Raw genomic sequence first — 20,540 nt, 5'->3', positions numbered from 1 at the left:
CCCCCCCACACCCAAATGGGCCTAAAATAAATACCTTTTTTTGCACCTCGTCCAATAGGTGTTTTATTTACTGGTGCACTAGAGCACACCACTAATTATTTTTCATACATTTCACATTTAATCATCATAACAACCCTGTAACCTGAGTATCAAGAGGTGTTGCTGGAGCTGGCTATTACCAGCTCAGGAGAACTAATTGTGTACGTCTACTCCCAACCCATGGAGAAGGCAATGGCACCCCACTCCAGTACTCTTGCCTGGAAAATCCCATGGATGGAGGAGCCTGGCAGGCTGCGGTCCATGGGGTCGCACAGAGTCGGACACGACTGAAGCGACTTAGCAGCAGCAGCATTCCCAACCCACTGGTGGCTGGAAATTGGCCATGCTGAGAGTATTTACACCACAGAAATTGGCAAATGGAGAGTGAATTATTAAGCATTTACCAGTGTACCACTGAATGAGCCTTTCTTATAAAAGAGGGAAATAGGATCAAGGAGGCTGAGTTGGCCAAGATTGCTTATATAGGAATTTTAACCCAGGTCCTGTAACTCCCAAACCACCCTGTGTTTGGTACAAGGCTCTCCTGGGGATCGTTGAGTTTGCTTCAGTCAAATGGGAGTGGGGGGCATCCAGGAGGCACCAGGCTCAAAATACCCTTGTGTTGGGCAGAAAGGGCTCTAAAGGCTCAAACTGATATAATTCGGTGGGGGTAGAAGGGGAAATCTATTAGTTACAAAACAATAAAGCCCTGCTTTTGAGGACAGCCTTAACTATTTTTCAAATCACTCCACTTTAAGAAGGTCTTTTATGCTTAAGTTTTTCTTGGCTTCTCTCTTAGAAAAACTGGCCACACTGACCTGCAGTGATCTCAAGTTTATCAGGAATGTGCTCTCCCATCCTCAACAGGATCTGGAGACTCAGACAGGGATTTTAATAGGGATTGCACTGAAGGTGTAGATCAATTTGGAGAGCAAATTAATATTAAGTCTTCCAAACCACAACCATGAGACATCTTTCCATTTATTTAAATCTTTAATTTGTTTCAACAATTTTATGTAGCTTTCACAATGTAAACTGTACACTGGTTTGTTAAATTATTCCTAAGTATTTTATTCTTTTTGATGATACTTAAATGGAATTGTTTTCTTAAGTTCAATTTCAGTTTACTTGTTGCTACTGCATAGAAACACAGTGTGTTTTACCTATTGACCTTATTGACCCCGCTCCCAGCATTAACCCTCCCTTTCTATGTCATCCCTTTCTGGTCTCCTTTTCCAAACAATAAACTTGCTACCTATTGATTCTTTGTTCTGTGTCAAGCCTGTCATCCAATTTTCGTGAGATTATTACTCCATCTCCATGTTACAGATGAGGAACTCTGGTTTGGAGAGGTTAAAGAAAGGCCCAGGTATCCACAGGAATATTACCCAGAATATCAGCTGTGTTCCCAGCCCTTCCACCATGCCTGAATTGCTCACAGTCTAGCATACTCTTGCTTAGAAGGAAAATATACACTTCTCAGTTTACAGCAGGAAATTTAAACGTGTGTAGAGGAGATTCTCCTGCAGAATCCCTTGTTGTTTAGTCACTCAGTCGTGTCCAACTCTTTGCAACCTCATGGACTGTAGCTCACCAGGCCCCTCTGTCCATGGGATTTCCCAGGCAAGGATACTGGAGTGAATTGCCATTTCCTTCTCCAGGAGATTTTCGCAACCTAGGGATTGAACCTGTGTCTCCTGCATTGGCAGATGGATTCTTTACCACTGAGCCACCAGGGAAGACCTTCAGAATCCCTTAGGAGAAGTCTTCTATGAGACTCATGGTTACTTAGCATCAATGAGTCCCAGGTCACAAAGGCTGAAGCAGAAAGTCAGGCTCAAGTATATATATCTTATCTCATTCATTCATTCCTTCAATAAATACTTACTGAGTACTGGTATGTGCTGGGCAGCATATGAGGTGCTAGGATCCGGCAGCAATCTTATAAACAACATTCTTATGTTCTTGGAACTTCCATTCTAGTGAGGAGACAGTAATATCAAGTATAATGTCATGTTAGTGAAAACTCTCTAAGGTTAGGTGGAGAGTGATGGAGAGAGGCTATTTCCCATAACATTAAGGAAGGCATATTCTGGAATTATATTTGAGCAAAGGCCTCAGAGAAGTAAGGGCATGAAAAGCCTGCAGGTATCTCAGGGAAGGAACTCCTCTGTCTTAGAGGAAGTACAAAGAATATGCTCTGGGGGAATCTGGGGAACTTTTGGGCCAGGAAGGCCGGTGTGGCTACAGTGGAAGGAGCACTGGGTGGTGCAGTAGGTGATGATGGCTTCAGAGAGGCAAAGGGAACTCGTATCTTGTGAGGACTTCAGGCCTGGGTAAGAAAGTCTTCCTACTTCCTAAGATTTTTTAAAAGTTCTCCTTCAACCTTTAGGCATCTCAACTTTTCATCCCATTCCCAGACTCAAATGTCCTTAAATGATGAGTCATTTTTCTGCTATTTGTTAGCAAACTCCTCTTCCTCTCTGAAGGAGTGATCCCCGCTGGTTCCTTCCCTTGTGGCTTTAATAGTTCCCTACAGATTATTCTGAGCTATAAAAACCCTGGGCCCTCCCGCGGCACACACACAACAGGATGTCACGTTGCTCCTGAGCCCCAGGTGGAATGTCCCGCTCTTAGAAGAGAAAACAGCCCTTTCCTCTCTCCCTTTGGAAACCCAGAGAGCAATTGCAAGGGGTGGGTCCTGGGAAACCGGCCCAGCAAGGTCCATTTCAGCTCCTTTCCTTTGAGAACCAGAAGTTCCTACCAGGTGGGATCCTTGAGGTATTATGTCTGTCTCCTCCACAGGTGGGCAAGGAGCAGAGGGCAAGCAGTTGAAAGGGGGAAATGATTTGTATATTTTATCCACATAGAATTGGATGGGCGCTAATTAGCCTCAGCTAAGATTTTAAAGGCCAAAGAAAATTGTCATTATTTCATCTCTCCAATAAACATGTGCTCAATGCTTATTTTCCAGGCACTGTGCTTGACCCTGGGAAGACAGACATGAATAACTTGTAGTGCTTGACCCCACAGCTAGCTCAGAAGAAGATGTGAGCCAAACTAACCGTGTTACAACAAGGTAAGGAATTCAGTGGCAGCTAGAACACAGTGCTGTGGAAACAAAGAGGACCCAACTGATTCAGCCTGCTGGGCGGGTGGGGTGGGATGAGACAGAAACTCTAGGCAGAAGATGAGATGATTGGAATTGTACTGGCCTTAAATTTCACTAGGGAAAAGAAAGCGACATCGCAGCCACTTCACCTGCCCTTCCTTAGAGCTCTGAACTTGGAATCTTGGACTACGTTCCTGATCCTGATTTCTGGCTCTTCCACAGCCAACGATGAGACCTTGAACAAAGCTCTGTACCTCTTGTAGTTTTGTTTATCTCATCAGTAAAATGAGCTCTGAGGTCCCTACCATGTCAAAACTTGTCTAATTCTTTAATTTCGGGAACAAGATGGTGAAGGAGTAGGTGGACATCTTTCTTCACGGATACATAAGGAATACATCTTCAAACACAGAAGTACATGCAGAACACATGCTGAGAATGGACAGGAGTACCTGACCAGAGAACAATAATATATAGAACCACGCAGAACTTGAAGGACAAAGGAACTGGGGGGAAAACAGGAGTGTTAGTAGGACTGAACCTGCCCTCAGCAGGTGGGGGAACTGAAGGAGGGGTCTGATCCCCACATCAGGGCAATTGTCTGAGTCAGAGGAGAAACATTTAAGGCTGGGAATGAAACAGCTGATCTGTGGCAGCCTCAATGGAATGAGAATCAGACAGTCCTTGCCGCAGCCGTACATACCCCAGACAGGGATGCAGGTCTCCTGGAAGGCGCAGCAGCTAGGAGCTGGAATTTGGGGATCGTGGAGCAATCCCAGGGTAAGGGCTGCTGTTGACTGCAGAGAGATGGATCGAGGGGATATGAGGGAGGAGATTGTTGTGCAAAATGCCTGAGGAGGAAAGCCAGGCAGGCTTGGAAGCAAGGCAGTACTGCTGAGTCATGCGTAGAGGGTGGAGCCATCACCATAGCCTCTCTCTCCCCAAATGCCAGCATTGGCAGCTGAACAATAGAGAGGCTGGCCTGTCAAACGCCTGACACGCTGAACTACGGAGTAGGACCCCACCCAGGGTGCTCCTTTAAGTGACCGGTGCACCAAACTATAGCGTAGGACCCCATCTTTGATTTCTTTTTATCAAAATGCCTTTTTTCCCAGCCTGAGTTTTTACTCTTGTAAGTGTGAGCACATTCAAGATTACCTATTGGCTTAGGACACCTTAACCAATCTCAAGAAAAGTCGCTGGAAAACTGGGTGTTTGTATGCTCCATAGATGCATAAGAACAGATGATGAGTGTTCTAACAGTACACCGGCATCCTGCTTCAACACTTGGAAGACTTGACAGGAAAAATATTGGTTAGATTCTAAACCCACAACTTTATGACAAAAAGTTTCAACTGTGCCTTTGTCAATGTGAGAAAGGAAGAGCTTTAAGTCCAACTTAAAGTGTCACATTTTTGAATGATTTTTAGAAGATTTAAATATTTTTAGCCATCCGTGCAAATTTTTCACTGAAGGTGACTGTTACAAGTCTGAGAGATCAAAGTAAAAGTCTTAATAAGAATTGCAGGCGGTAATTTAAAAGATAAAACATGAAAGTTTGCAGCTGTAAGCTCAAGAACCTCAGTGAAACTTCAAAAAACATTTTATTAGGAATGGTTAGGAAAATTGTCCTATACTTAATATCATACCTGCTACTTCATATTTTATCTTTCTTAAAATGAATACATGTATAATATAAAAAAATCTTAATGACTTTTTTCCATCATGCTCCACTTAAAGGCCTCAAATTTCCTCCCTCTTATACCAGAGAGCCAAATAAATATCTGTGAAATAGGCCTTTTTGCCATCATGTGAAAAACATTAGGAAGCATGGTTTCAGGCTATATTCTTGTGGATGGAAATGATCATTTTATTCAATGGTCGTCCTTCACCCCACTGATTTGCTATGACAGCTCTGACACAGATCAAGGTCCCACTAAGCGTGGCTCTATTTCTGACCTCTCCATTCAATTCTGTCACTTTCAGTTTATCTCTGTGTCTCTGCCATAGTGTTTTCATTACTATAGCTTTTTCTTAAAGCCTTCATTTTTGGTAAAGTCAATTCTTCCACCTTTTTTTTTTTCTAGGAGTACGTTCGCCTTTGCTTTTTTTTTTTTAATTAATAGACTTTATGAGCAGTTTTATCTTTATTGAAAAATCGAGAGAAGGACATAGGGTTCTTGTCCAGTGAACTAGTTAAGACCTCCAGGACAATATTAAATTGTAGAATGGTGGGAGCAGGCATCCTGATTTGAAAGAAAATCCTTTTTACTGTCGTCCTATTTAATATGACGTGTGCTTAACTGTTTTTATGTATGTGTTTTGTCTGGTTAATGTTCCTTCCTATTCCTAATTTGCGAGGGGCTTAATATGAATATACATGTTGAATTTTATTGAATTATTTTGCTGCTGAAGAAAATATCCTTTTCGGTTTTGTTACCAACAGAAACCTCACACAACTTAGGACTAAACCCTCTAAGTCTGAAACATGTCTGAACTGGCCTGTGTTTGGGAGGACTATTCAGTAGGTCATCCAAGAAACCCAGGTCCCATAAGATTCTAAAAATGTTCATTGATCAATTGAGATAATAAAATCTTTTATTATTCTCCCTTTAAGCAGGTAACTAAGTTAGCCAATTACTGGAAATTATAACTTGACTTCTCAAACTGTATACAACTCCAAGTACGTACCTTGGTGCAAAATTAAAAGCATGATTATATTGCATTTCCGGAGGGGCTTGTCTAGGAAGTCTTCAGTTCAGAGGCATAGAACAGCCAAATGTAGTGTCCTGGCACCTAGGAGGCACAGGGTTACTTCATTTCCTTTGGCAGCATGTATCCTCCCCACACCCCCCGACCATGTACCCATATTAAAAATGGAAGAGCCAACAATATAGAGGAGAAGGAAGGAAGGGCAGAGTAAACAACAAAGAGATCAGCAGTAACGAGATCTCCTAGGAAAAGAACACAGAGACAGTCGCATCAGAGCAAAGTGGATACTGTCCATCTAAGAGCCAGTGGAGGCATTGCTGTAATGTTAGTGTTAAGTGTTTGCACTAGAATCCTTTAATGTTTCTTCTGTCATTTACAGCATACAGTCAGCCCTTCATATCCACAGGTCCTGTATCCTCACATTCAAAAGTTTAATCCTCTGGGATATGGGACCCACAGATATGGAGGGCCCATGGTCCTATGTCATTTCATATAAAGCATCTGAGCCTCTGCCAGAGTCCTGGAACCAGTTCACTATGGATACAGAGGGACAACTGTTCCAATATTCAGTGAAATATTTTCCTTTACTGTATGTATGAGTATAAATTGGGCATTCTTTCACATTTATTTTTTGTTTCATGTTATGCACCAAATTCTGACTGACTCCTTTGGCTACTGTAAAGGAAATTATTCTTAAGTACTCTGTTTTGCTAGTTGATTTGTATTAGTTTGTGTAAAAATGTATTCAAATTTATTTCATGTTGTTATTAACATTTGGTTTCCAGTATTTGTTGGAAGAGTGTATTGATATCCTTTTATACAGTATTCCATTTGGGATATGGGATTTCATTTACCAGTAAATTTTTTGTTTTATAGCCTACTCAGTACCAAATGTCACTGACATATTTCTTTTTAATTGTGTGAATGTATATTTTGTCAGTTTTAGTAGAATATTCATGCATAATCAAAACCAATAATTTTCATCTGTTTCTATATATATAGAATACTGTGGCTACAGAACCCCTTTAAAAATCTTTTTAAAACAAGTGAGATGAAAATGATTTCAATTTTTTTATCCCACGTTCCCCTCCACCAAATTTTCTTGTAAAATTGGCATATGTCATCTGTCAGTAAATACAATGCATACTGACCTTTTATTGAATGCCAACTTCTTGCTTAGGTCTTTACACCATCATGAATTATGTATGTAGAGCTTGCACAGCATTCTCTGGAGGTGGTTTTTTAAAATTTTTTTGGTCTGTTTGTTTTTTGTTTTTCATTTTTCAATTTTGGTCTGGGCCGGTTCCTGGAAGCCAGCTGCTGAAGCCTGTGGATATAAGCAAAGCCCACGGTCTCCTCGGCCCTTACCCACGGGCACCGCTGCAATGGACTACAGACCTGCAGGAGAAAGGAAACAGATCTGGGTGGTGCTTGTTTTTAGAGTCAAGGAATGACATCACTGCCAGCGCTTATGACTTTGGAAAGCCAGTGTGTGGGCCTGGATTTACAGCACAGGAAGGTCGAACTTTGGTTAACAGGCCACATCATTAGCACACAGAGAGCACTATATGTGAGGTTTAAAAGTAGAAACATTAACACTTTTATGAGCTTCGTGTAAACTGGATGGTGTTTGTCAAGGCCAAAATGTTTGCTTTATATAAAACTTACATGATAGGCTTAGGCCAATTTTTTTTCTTTTATTCTAAATCTTGTGATAGCATTTTTCTTTTTTTTCTCCTCCAGTAGGCAAAGGCTCTTGCTGGGTTAAAATCAATGAGTTGGGCTTTGGCCAACTCCCTGTTTTATTTCCATGGGCTCAAAAGAGTCAGTCAGGGTCCTCCTTGGTGGTCCAGTGGTTAAGAATCTGCCTTGCAATGGAGGGGATGTGGGTTTGATCCCTGGTCGGGGAAATAAGATCCCGCATGCTACAGAACAACTAAGCCTCAGCATGCCAAGTATTAAGCCCAGAACGACTAAGCCTGAGCATGCCAACCACTAAGTCTGCATGCCACAGCTAAAGAGCCTGTGCATCCCAGCAGAAGATCCCACGTGCTGCAGCTAAGACTCAACGCAGCCAAATAAGTAAACATTTTAAAAGAGAGTCAGTGTGGGAGGTCACAATTAAAAGAGCACAGATAAAAAGATGACTTGGAAATGTCCAGTAGGGGCTGAAAAGCGAATCCGTGATGTTCACTCTCTGTAATGGTGTGTAAATGGAGTGAGCTAGGGAGAAGAGGGCAGGGGGTTGGGGTGTTACCAAGGCTAGGTCTCTAATGGGCCAGATTCTCTCCACATGGAGCACACTCTCAGAGTAAACTGGTTGCTATGGAAGCTTATGAATTCTTAAGGACCACAAGAAGACAAACTGAACTTATTACTTTAAAATCAGGAAAGCATAATACAAATTTCATGGCAGGTTAGCATTGCAGTTTAGTCGCTAAGCTTGAATGAATGGTATTTGGGTCTTTGCAATGGAAAACAGGGATTAGCGATGGGCTTTGAACGATCTTTGTCTGAGAGCATCACCACTGGATGGCAGTAACAATTCTCGGATGCCCACCGCCACCCTTTTTCTTTCTTTCCCTTCTACTCTTTAGCTGGTCCTTCTTGTCCACTTAAAAATGCCTTGCTTTTAGAGTCAACTTTTACCAGAACACCTTGATGGGATATGCTTGTGACTTACTAGGCTAAAGTTCAAAAATTTAAAAATAGAAAAAGGAAAGACAATTATGTGTATTATGGTCAAAACAGGATAAAGAAATCTGCATGCCAACAAAAGTCAGGCAATTTCTCCATCATTTAAAGTCAATATCCAGTCTCTATGTCATTTAAAATATCAAATTATCTCAAAAGTGATGAGATATTGTTTATACGAGGTTTCATAGGGACTTCAAACTTCTAAATGCTATTGAGGAAAATGGCCTCAAAAAAGAACAGAGGAGTTATCTTTTTACTGGTTATCTTCAGAATTGAACAAAAGGTTATACAGTCCCTAGAGTGGACTTTTAAAATCGGACTCATGGGCACTCAAAAGTCTCCATATCCCAAATTGAATTCATTATCTTAACTTACAAGGTTACCTATTAACTCATTCATTTACCCAAATATTTGTTGAATACCTACAGACTGGGGCTGAGTACTGGAAATATAATAGTACCCAAGGGATTCTGAATCTCTTGGAATGGTATTAGGTCTGGTCATTTTACTTTGGTATTTTTAAATTTTGATATAACTTCAAACTTCCAGAAAAATTGCAAGAAGTCTATAATTAAACTGCATAGTTTTTATCCAGGTTTACCAAATATTTCCATTTTGTCCTATTTTCTTCTTTTTCTCTGATCCTCCACCTCTCCATGCACAATTTTTAAAAATCATTTGAGATTAACTTACATGTGTCATGTGCCTTTATTCCTATTTTTGTCAGTGTATTTCCTTTTTTAAAACTTTATTTATTTTAATTGGAGGCTAATTACTTTACAATATTTTAGTGGTTTTTGCCATACATTGACATGAATCAGCCATGTGTATACATGTTCTTAGTGTATTTCCTAAGAACAAAAACATTCTCTTATATAGGCACAATATATTATGATCAAACTCTTGAGAGTCCCTTGGACAGCAAGGAGATCAAACCAGTCAATCCTAAAGGAAATCAACCCTGAATATTCATTGGAAGGACTGATGCTGAAGCTCTAATACTTTGGACACCTGATGCGAAGAGCCAACTTAGTGGAAAGGACCCTGATGCTGGGAAAGATTGAGGACAAGAGGAGAAGGGGGTGACAGAGGATGAGATGGTTGGATGGCATCACTGACTCAATGGACATGAATTTGAGCAAACTTCGGGAGATAGCGAAGGACCAGGAAGCCTAGCTTGCTGCAGTCCGTGGGGTCACAAAGAGTTGGACATGATTTAGATATTGAAGAACAACAATTAAAAAACAATTTTTAAAAATCAGGACATTTAACACTGGTACAATCCCATTATCTAATCAAGAGCCCATATTCAAATTCTATAAGCTGTCCCAATGATGTTTTTGTAGTAGGGTGGGTTTCTTAGGAAGCAAACTCTGGGTTGGATATTAGTGTGGAGAAATTTTTATAGGGAGCACTCTCAGGATTGGGCTTCCCTTGTGGCTCAGCTGGTAAAGAATCTGCCTGCAACATGGGAGACCTGAGTTCAATCCCTGGGTTGGGAAGATCCCCTGGAGAAAGGAATGCCTACCCACACCAATATTCTGGCCTGGAGAATTCCATGGACTGTATAGTCCATGAGGTCGCAAAGAGTCAGACATGACTGAGTGAATTTCACTCTCAGGATCAACATCATGGAAAGGAAGAGAAGGAAACAGAATTGGACAGGGGAAGAACTTGCACTGTGATGTAATCTCAGCAAAGGCTAGGCCAACCCTTTAGGGACCCTGAAGCTGTGATGCCCTTTAATGTTGTCCTGAGATAAGGTGAAGGATTTGGGTCTTTATATTATACATTGATCAGTTATCGGATTTGAGCTGCCCTGAGGAAAGAAGCATGGGAAATTTGTGCAAGGCAGAACTCTCCAGCTTATGATAATTTCTGATGACTCTCAGCCAATGGTGCTGTCAGTAGCTGGAGGAATGTACCTCAGTCTTCTAGTGGACAGAGTGGCAGATCAGATCTTTCACTAAGGTTCACCATTTGCACTACTCAGATCCACTTCATATAAATTCTGAGAAGAGTTCTTCCAAGATTCTGTTGGATCTCATTCCCTGGGGGAAATAGACAGTTAGGGATAAATTATAGCCCTGGCTATAAGCAGTTGGAGCCCAAGCACTTGGGACCACAGCTAATATTCATCATATACAACCCATTCTAGATTGCCTCATTCTCAGCCACTGCCTTTGCTGAGTAGATGGTTTCCCTGTTGGCATGACTCCGATCTTCATTTCTGGGGCCTCTGTGCTCCTGATCTCCACACCTTTCTGATGTATGACTGCTGTGCTTATCCATTTATCATCAAGATGAGCAAAGGAATGTCAAGATCCATCCCTTGTGGATCAATGGTACCATCACCTTCTTCTCTGTCACGTTATGTAGAGCAGCCCTCCTCCTTCTGATGATCAGGGTCCTCACTTCAAGATGGCTGGCAACTTCAGAATCCCTCATGAGCGTCTATTTTCTTGGACCACCCCTGCCACTACTGCAGGTTAAGCTTCTCAGGAAGCAGACTCATCACATGGGAGTTGAACTGGGCAATGTTCTTGGGAAACATGCCTGTAGAAGGGAGGAGAAGGAAGTGTTATCAGGCAGGAGAAGAAAATGGATTTTCAATCTCAAGAGACTCTGCATCTCCTTACGATCTTGTAAAGTTCTACTGTTTAAATGTTTTCAATCAAACTAATCACATCAGTGGCATCAAGTAGTATCATGGGCACTTTTAGCCTCAATTTCTTCACTACCTTGGCTCCCCAAGGGATGAACACCACAGAGATGAACATCCTTGTCAAGATTTCCTAAAATCCTTATTTTATTCGTCTGCAGGAATACCTTTCATTCTTCTGAATTCAGTGGCTATATTTCAACTGGCGTCCCATAAAATCTTTTTTTTAATTTATGAAATCATTTATCACTAGGATAGTGATAGGATTTCTCAGTACTATATTTTAAGTGCCTCACCAAAAAAAAAAGTTCTTTGGGGATGTAACTATTGAAATAGAATCTAACAAGCACCATAAATGGAGGCATGTTACAAACATTGATACTATCACCCAAATGCATGGCCAATCTGTTCTAATATTTGTTTCTTCATATGTTCAGCAATGTTTCTATGTGATTTCCCTAAAAATGTGCTGACAAAGAAATGCTTTTGAGTTTGTTGGTCTTTTGTTTTGTAATTATTTCAGTTTTTACTGTGGCAAGAAGAACTAGAGACCCCGATGGTTCGTGACTTTTGTTCCTTAATTGTAAATTGAAAGACCTCAAGAAAGGTTTCTAAGCAATTATTAGTAGGTTTCATGAGATTTGTCAAGAACTAGGTTTGTTCCATATAACTTTAAGTATCTCTGAAAAACTGCTCAAGTTTGTCTTCCTGTTCTGAATGCTTAGCTTCTAAATGTCTGGCTAATCACCAGAATTCATAGTATTACTAGTTAATATCTCAGGACATAATATGCTAACCAACTACCATTAATGGAGAAGTCCATTAATATAAGTGGGTGTAAATCCATATTTCAAATGGTTTTCTTGGAAACTTTAGACTTGGAGGGATTCCTTCTTATATGTGCTCAGTCACTCAGTCATGTCCAACTCTTTGCTACCCTTTGAACTGTAGCCCACAGGCTCCTCTGTCTGTGGGATTTTCCAGGCAAGAATACTGGAGTGGGTTGCTATACCCTCCTCCAGGAGAACTTCCTGACCCAGGGATCGAACCTGTGTCTCCTGCACTGATTCTTTACCCCTGAGCCATAGGACTGTTCTAATTACAATGTTACTCTTTTTTTTTTTTTTTAATAGCATAATGCAGCTGATTTGTACTCAAAGTAGAAAGGTTTACTCTGCCATTTTCTTTAAGTTCATTTTGCTGTTATCTTTCTATTACCTGTTTCTTTTTTGAAGAAATCTTTTAAAGCCATTTTTCCAATATGAGTGTTAACTTAGTTAAAAGGAGATTTTAGCTGAAACTCCCCTTACTGGGCAGATATTCTTGGAATGTCTGGAAACCTGCTAGAAGCAATCAATTGACTGAGCCAGGACTATCATCCCTTTGGCACTTTTTCCTCCCTAGGATATCTTAGAACCACTGAGTCCTGGGAATTAAAATTATAGTCATTAGCATACCCTGACTAACGTAACATCAACAGCAAGTTTGAAAACTATGGGCTCCTGTTAAGCCATGTCTCCCCATTCTGAACATGTGCAACTGGGTTTTTTAACATCAGTGTAGAATTTTACCTTTGTGCCTACTCATTTCACTTTCTGTCATTTGTCCTTTAACTTTAGCCTATCAAGATCTTTTGAGATTCTGATTCTATCATCCAGTATGGTTGCCATCTCTTGTAAGTTTGCATATTTTCTACATCTTTATTCAAGATTTTCATATGCATATTAAGAAGGATATTTCTTTAAGACAAAAATAAAACAATACCAGAAAAAGCAACTTCCTTCTGCTCCAGTTGCTCAACCCCTGGGACTGACAATGGCAGGATGGTGTAGTCTGTATTCTCTACACAGGGCTTCCTGTCAGGGGACTTCTGCATTTCAAAATCAGGCAACCAGAGTCAAACAACTCTTCGAATTTTTGTTCTCAAACTCCTTCTGCAGTTGGGAGCTAGAGTTCTTCAGAATTCCCTCTCCATGTTCCTAATCACCAGCTCCGCCCTCCGTTTGCTCACAATTCCCTTCGAAGAGAGACATTTGAATATTATAAAAGTCTTTCCCAGATTTGCCTTTTACTGATATTTTTTTTCCCAATTAGGCAACAAAGCTTCTTTAATTCACTGATATTCCACATAGATTCTCTAAGCAGTTTGAAGCCAGTAAGACCGAGGAAAAGGGAAAATTTTAGGATGACACCAGATTTCTGGTTTCAGGGGCTGCTTTGAAGGAAGCTAGTGCTTCTCACCTACTTCCTATTGGAAAAAAAAAAAAAAAAACAAATGGAAAAGAAATGGAATCCAATCTTAACATGATGAGTTTGAGATACCCAGGAATACCCATGTGGATATGTTGAGACTCCATGAAATGGACCAGTCTGGAGCCAAGATAGCCACCAGGATTAGAACTCTGCAAAGTGCAGATAGTAATTCCGAAGACACATTGAGTATGTGCTCTCAGAGCTTTGGTCTCAAGGCAATTCTGGTCCTGGCAGAAGACATGGTGGGCCAGAAAGAGACACAGGCAGAAACTGCCCTCTTTTTCAGGTGTGTCTGACTCTATGACCATAGTCAACATACATTAGGAATTGTTTTGCATGCTGCCTTTGGAATTCATCAACCCCAAGTGTAGACAAATAAGGATTGCTACCAGAAGAGTTAGTTTCCATATTCAGCCTACAAAGCTCCAACAGCCGACTGTGAGCCACAGTAGCTGGTTGTGGTCACTGCTCTCTGCTGCCACCTTCTGGTGGACACATTGTTGACCAGTCACTAAGTCCTGTCTGACTCTGCGACCCCAGAGACTGTAGCACGCCAGGCTTCCCTGTCCTTCACTATCTCCCTGAGTTTGCTGAAATTCATGTCCATCGAGTCAGTGATGCCACCCAACCATCTCATCCTCTGTCACCCCCTTCTCTTGCCCTCAATCTTTCCCAGCATAGGGTCTTTTCCAATGAGTCGGCTCTTTGCATCAGGTGGCCAAAGTATTGGAGCTTCAGCATCAATCCTTCCAGTGAATATTCAGGTGGGCACAGAGCTGTTCATGTATTGTGCAAGGATGTCACATTACATATGGGTGCCAGTGTGAGCAGCACACATCTGCTGCTGGGGAAATGAGACTGGCCAGCCAGCACCCACACAGATCAGAACCTCCAGGTTTAAGCCATAGTAAAATCAGAGACACCTGATAGCATCAAATTTCTCATATATGATTTGGAAGTAGCAATTGAGTTGGGAGGGGGAGCTAGGGAGTCTGTCATTTAAGTGCTTTTGTATACCAAGAATTCTATTTTTACTTAGATGGTATGCTCATTTGGAGTGACTTTAGGTGTGGAGGCTAATGAATGTCCTGGGAGCTTAATGGCCCTCTTAAGACACCCTTTGTTTCCATGACTTGGATCACCACTCTGCTATGAAGTCCAGGCCATAGCTCAGGGAGCCCAGAAACCTTTAGCCAAAGTCACAGACCTCTCAGGTTTCCATATACTTCCCAGACTTTCTTTTTCCTTCTCAGCCTTAAGATCCTTACCACACCCAATTTTTAGCAGGAGGCTTTCATCACTGAGAGGAGAAAAATGCGCCTCTGCACCAGGAGAGCATCTTCATGTTATATAGCATTTGACTCATGTCCTTGCCCAGTAGGAAGTTATTGTTAGAATTTGAGTATAGATAGGGAAATTGATATTTGGTTTAAAGGTCCTCCAGATGGTAGGCAGAAGTAGAATTTGAGGCCAGGTGTGTCTGGCTTCAAAGCGTAGGATCTTCCTGCTTTTTTCCATGCTTCCTTTCCCGGAGGAGGGCTCAGATGAGCTTCAGAGCCACCCCAGCATATATAGTAGAAGAGGTGTCTAGTCCTCCAGATTGATTAGTTTAATGCCTTGGAGGACACCTGCACATAAGTTCTTGACTTCCCTCAGGGCACCTCCCAACCCTTTTGGATGCATGCATGCAAAGTCGCTTCAGCCATGTCCAGCTCTTTGTGATCCCAAGGACTGCAGCCCACCAGGCTCCTCTATCCGTGGAACTTCCCAGGCAAGAATACTGGAGTGGGTTGCTGTTTCCTTCTCCAGGGAATCTTCCCACCCCAGGGATCAAACCAGCATTTCTTACATCCTGTGTGTGTGTGATTTTTACCACTAGCACCACCTGGGAAGCCCCACCCTGTTGGATAATCATGGTCTGTTCAACCCATTAACCATGGCCCTTTATAACTGCTAATGGCTCTGTATTTAGACTAGTGCCTTTGACATTTAATTCTCCTGACACCTGTGTCGAGTAAGCAGTGACCCACAGAGCCCCAAGGCCTGCCTCAAACACTCCAATCCTAGTAAACTATCCTGGTGAGTTTTATCACAGATCTGCTCATCTCTCAAGTCTGCAGCAAATATTGGAAGTGGCAAATATCCTTTATAATCCCTAATCTTCATCCTCTGACCTTCTTCTCAGCTACTTTTGTCATAGCCATTTGTTCACCAAAGATGCAGGAGGATTATCTGGTGTCTGACCGTGACTTCCAGTTCGTATCTGGCTTCAGATAGCACACATCTCTGGCACCAAACACCCATAGGCAGAAGGCCAAACTGTATCAACTCAGTTCTGGAAAATGCCTCTGCTTCTACATCCATCTGTCTTTGCTTTGCTCCTTCCTTCTGCTTTATGATCTCATTTAAAAAATCTCATTCCTGACTTTGGGGTTTGGATTCAACTCTACTTACTATCTTTTCCTCAAACCTGACACTGTCATGAGATCATGTTTTACAAATGGCGACTTCATTTTAGAAAGTAGCATGGTGGTTACCGGGGCTTGAAGGAAAGCGGAAAGGGGAGGTTGTTGTTTTAAGGGTGTAGGGTTTCATTTTTACAAGATAAAAAATTTCTGGAGATCTGTTTCACAACAATGTGAATATATTTAACACTTCTGAACTTTACACTTAAAAATCATGAAGTCTGTAAATTTTATATTAGGTGTTTTTTACTGCAATAAAAAATGCAGAAAAAAAACTTTTTTTAGCACCCAGAAAAAAACAAACGGTCTCTCCATCCTTACTTTTTCTGAGAAATACAAATTCAATTTGCTACCATTAGGCACACATTGGGCTTCCCTGGTGGCTCAGATGGTAAAGAATCTGCCTGCAATGCAGGAGACCAGGGATCTATCCCTGGATTGGGAAGATCCCCCGGAGGAGGAAACGGCAACCCACTCCAATATGTTGTCTGGAGAATTTAATGTACCGAGGAGCCTGGTAGGCTGCAGTCCATAGGGTGGCAAAGAGTCAGACACGACTGAGTGACTAACACTTTCACCTTCAGGCATGGATTAGAACTGGTTTTAAGGGAATTTTATTGCTGTAGCATGTATTCCAATATGGAACCTTGATGTTGGCTACAACCGTAATCAGAATTCACACAGTAGTTACATAACCTGACCCTTTGGGTCACTCTCTCGTTTTAGTTAAAGATATACGTTTTGATCCCTGGATCATGGGTTCTGAAACTTACAGACTTATTATATATGTGTATTCCATGGCTTACTCTAGACCTACAGAATTTGAAATCCTCTGAGTCTGAGGCCCAGAAATCTGCATGTTAAATAAACTCTATGTCATGTTGAAATAGGCTGTCACTGTATCACAGATTGAGAAATTCTGCTTTAGAAGGTATGCTGCTGGAGAGAGAGTGTGGAGTAGTGTGGTGCTTGTGAGTGTCCAGCATGGCGTACCAGGGCCAGGGCCAGAAGGTGCAGAAGGTGATGGTGCAGCCCATCAATCTCATCTTCAGATACTTGCAAAATAGATTGCAGATTCAGGTGTGGCTTTATGAGCAAGTGAATATGCGGATAGAAGGCTGTATCATTGGTTTTGATGAGTATATGAACCTCGTATTAGATAATGCAGAAGAGATTCATTCTAAAACAAAGTCAAGAAAACAACTGGGTTGGGTCATGCTAAAAGGAGATAACATTACTCTGCTCCAAAGTGTCTCCAACTAGAAGTGATAGATGAAGTGAGAAATTGTTTGGCAATACCGTTGCGTTTTTTAGGTGTCTTTTGTTAGAGATGTAGTTCTAAAACTTGTATTCATAAAAACACATGAAAAGATGCTCAACATCACTCATTAACAGAGAAATGCAAATCAAAACCACAATGAGGTACCATTACACGCCAGTCAGGATGGCTGCTATCCAAAAGTCTACAAGCAATAAATGCTGGAGAGGGTGTGGAGAAAAGGGAACCCTCTTATACTGTTGGTGGGAATGCAAACTGGTACAGCCACTATGGAAAACAGTGTGGAGATTTCTTAAAAAACTGGAAATAGAACTGCCATATGACCCAGCAATCCCACTTCTGGGCATACACACCAAGGAAACCAGATTGGAAAGAGACATGTGCACCCCAATGTTCATCGCAGCACTGTTTATAATAGCCAGGACATGGAAGCAACCTAGGTGCCCATCAGCAGACGAATGGATAAGGAAGCTGTGGTACATATACACAATGGAATATTACTCAGCCATTAAAAAGAATTCATTTGAATCAGTTCTAATGAGATGGATGAAACTGGAGCCCATTCTACAGAGTGAAGTAAGCCAGAAAGATAAAGACCATTACAGTATACTAACACATATATATGGAATTTAGAAAGATGGTAACGATGACCCTATATGCAAAACAGAAAAAGAGACACAGATGTACAGAACAGACTTTTGGACTCTGTAGGAGAAGGCGAGGGTGGGATGTTTCAAGAGAACAGCATCGAAACATGTATATTATCTAGGGTGAAACAGATCACCAGCCCAGGTCGGATGCATGAGACAAGTGCTCAGACCTGGTGCACTGGGAAGACCCGGAAGACCCAGAGGTATCGGTAGAGAGGGAGGTGGGAAGGGGGATCGGGATGGGGAATACATGTAAATCCATGGTTGATTCATGTCAATGTATGGCAAAAACCACTACAATATTGTAAAGTAATTAGCCTCCAACTAATAAAAATAAATGAAAAAAAAAAAAAAAAGAAGGTATGCTGCTTTTAAGGCAAAGACTAAATGTTTAATTTTACTTTTTCTTCTGTGGGCTCAAGCTCAGAGCTTTGTACTCAGTAGGGACTTACATGTGGTTGAAAAAATACAGTAAAAAAAAAATTTTTTTTGCTGGACTTGTCCAAATAAAATACAATCTGGAGCATGTGGCTTATTTCAGAATTAATTATGCATTAATATGTATTTGAGCAAGCCATATATAATAATAAGGAGCTATAATGTGATGCTAGCTCCAAAAATGTGGTTTTAGTGTTTAGTGTTTTGAAATCCAGACTCTCAGAGCCTCTGATTTCATAGAGCTCTAAAAAGTCATTTCCTTTTTTGAACTTTTTATCCCTCTTCAGCCTCTAGATGGAAATGAAGCATTCCTAGTTTCAACCTGACTTACAACTTTCAATGTGTTCTCAATGAAGTATTAGAGAACATTTATAATGTTCATTTCATTGTGTAGCCTGTCCACACAAGAATAACTGTGAAGATACTTTTTAATTCCATATATTTTATAATTTAATGTTTTTCTGAAGGAAAAGTTTCATTTATCTAGTAAGCAAAGCAATTTGGAGTTGCCTCATTCAGATTAAATTCATAATTTTATTTTTAATAGCCATTTAAATTTATGATATCACAAGTATGTACAATGGCAGTCTTTTCACTTAGAAATTAATAAGACAATTTCTTCTTCATGTTCTGGAGGATTTTTGCCCATTAGATGGGTGGTTAGATAAATGTCTGTAAAGGATCTATCTAATCCTTAAAGTCTGTGAATTTATATTGCCAATGTAATATTTTGACACACTCAGTATTACTTGGATGTAATGTGAAGTGTAATTTGTTCCCCAGAGAGAACATACTTTTAGCCCCAAATTTGCCTGTCCAAAGAGAATTGCCTGATAGTTTTATCTTCATGTGTTTTTAGAATGACATCATGCTTTAGAAATATAAACATCCAAATGGAAAATCAAAAATTAGATCAGATAGTAACACCCCAACAGATCCATCTTTTAACTTTTCTAATGGACTAATCTATTATGTATGCTCTTTCTCCCCCATAAGTCAACAGTAGTAACACAATGGTCACCAAACACTTTGTATGGATACAACCAGGACTTGTGGCATTCCAAAATGTCTTGCGAGGCTTGAAAGCGCAGGTCCAAAGTCACGGAAGCTTGGAACTGAAAGAACCTCAGAGATGAACACGGTTTCTATGGTGGCTCAGATGGTAAAGAATATGCCTGCAATGCAGGAGACCCGGCTTTGATCCTTGGGTTGGGACGCTCCCCCAGAGAAAGGAATGGCAACCCACTCCAGTATTCTTGCCTGGAGAATTCCATGGACAGAGGATACAATCTGTGGTGTTGCAAAAAGTCAGATACAGCTGAGTGACTAACACAGCAAACAGCAGAGATGGAGCAGGAAATTAATTAGGTTACTGAATTGTTGAATAGCATATAATGGTGGAGAGATGACTTGCTTCTCTCTTGAGGCAATGTATTTCCCACTGCTTTGAAGGAAGAAAAATTAAGAAATTATTTTGTCGGGACTTCCCTGCTGGTCTAGTGGTTATGAATCTACCTTCCAATGCAGGGGAAGCAGGTTTGATCCCTGGCTGAAAAACTAAGACCCCACATGGCCTGCAGCAACGATGCCCGTGAAGTGCAACTACTGAGCCCACCATGGAGCAGCCTGTGGTCCACGATGAACAGCCTGTGCACTGAAAAATCCCGTGGGCCACAGCTAAGACCCAGTGAAGCCAAAAAAAGAGAAAAAGACATTGTTTTGTCCATTCTGCCTGTGAGTGATACTGTGCTAGTGAGCGCAGTGTCTTTTGGAAATCCATCTGGTATGATGTCTACTTAACTTCTTTTTTCTTGGTTGGGTATCATTTGTGGCAGACAGACTAGGACAGCCCCATGATCTTCTGCCTTTTGGGATTCACACCCTTTTATCCCCTTCCCCTGAGTATAGGCAGAACTAATAGAATGCAGCAAAGACGACATGATATACATGGTTATGTGTGTGTGATGACCTCACACATGAGCGTAAACCATCTTGATAATAGACCTCCTATAGCTTGCCTGGTCAGACATGGTTTAGCCCGGTCCACTGATTCAGAGTCTTACAAGGATCCAATCAAGTTATCAGTGGAAGCTTTGGTCTCATCTGAGGCTTGATTCTGGGGGCAGGGGTTGTTTCTGGCTGCTCTGGTTGTTGGCAGCCCCCAGTCCTTCGCATGCTCTTGGCCCGAAGGCTCCTGTTTGTAGCTGGTTGTTGGAGGGAGACTATCTCCATATGG

At 41.3% G+C, this 20,540-nt stretch overlaps 1 protein-coding gene across 1 annotated transcript; it reads left to right on the top strand.

The window, feature by feature from the left end:
* The first annotated feature begins 2,754 nt into the window (after window positions 1–2,754).
* On the top strand, window positions 2,755–17,288 carry LOC122703798 (small nuclear ribonucleoprotein E-like). Its single transcript, XM_043918268.1, has 3 exons — window positions 2,755–2,761; window positions 13,989–13,992; window positions 16,914–17,288. Exon 3 carries the CDS (start codon window positions 16,922–16,924, stop codon window positions 17,198–17,200), a length of 279 nt encoding a protein of 92 aa, XP_043774203.1. The 5' UTR covers window positions 2,755–2,761; window positions 13,989–13,992; window positions 16,914–16,921; the 3' UTR covers window positions 17,201–17,288.
* The last annotated feature ends 3,252 nt before the right edge of the window (window positions 17,289–20,540 follow it).

This window comes from Cervus elaphus, chromosome 11, assembly GCF_910594005.1.
Source record: "Cervus elaphus chromosome 11, mCerEla1.1, whole genome shotgun sequence".
NCBI classification, from domain to species: domain Eukaryota; kingdom Metazoa; phylum Chordata; class Mammalia; order Artiodactyla; family Cervidae; genus Cervus; species Cervus elaphus.
This window is presented reverse-complemented; position numbering and strand designations above follow the sequence as displayed.

Coding starts and splice junctions, on each gene's coding strand:
- LOC122703798 (XM_043918268.1), top strand. CDS start 16,922: ATGGCGTACCAGGGCCAGGGCCAGAAGGTGCAGAAGGTGATGGTGCAG.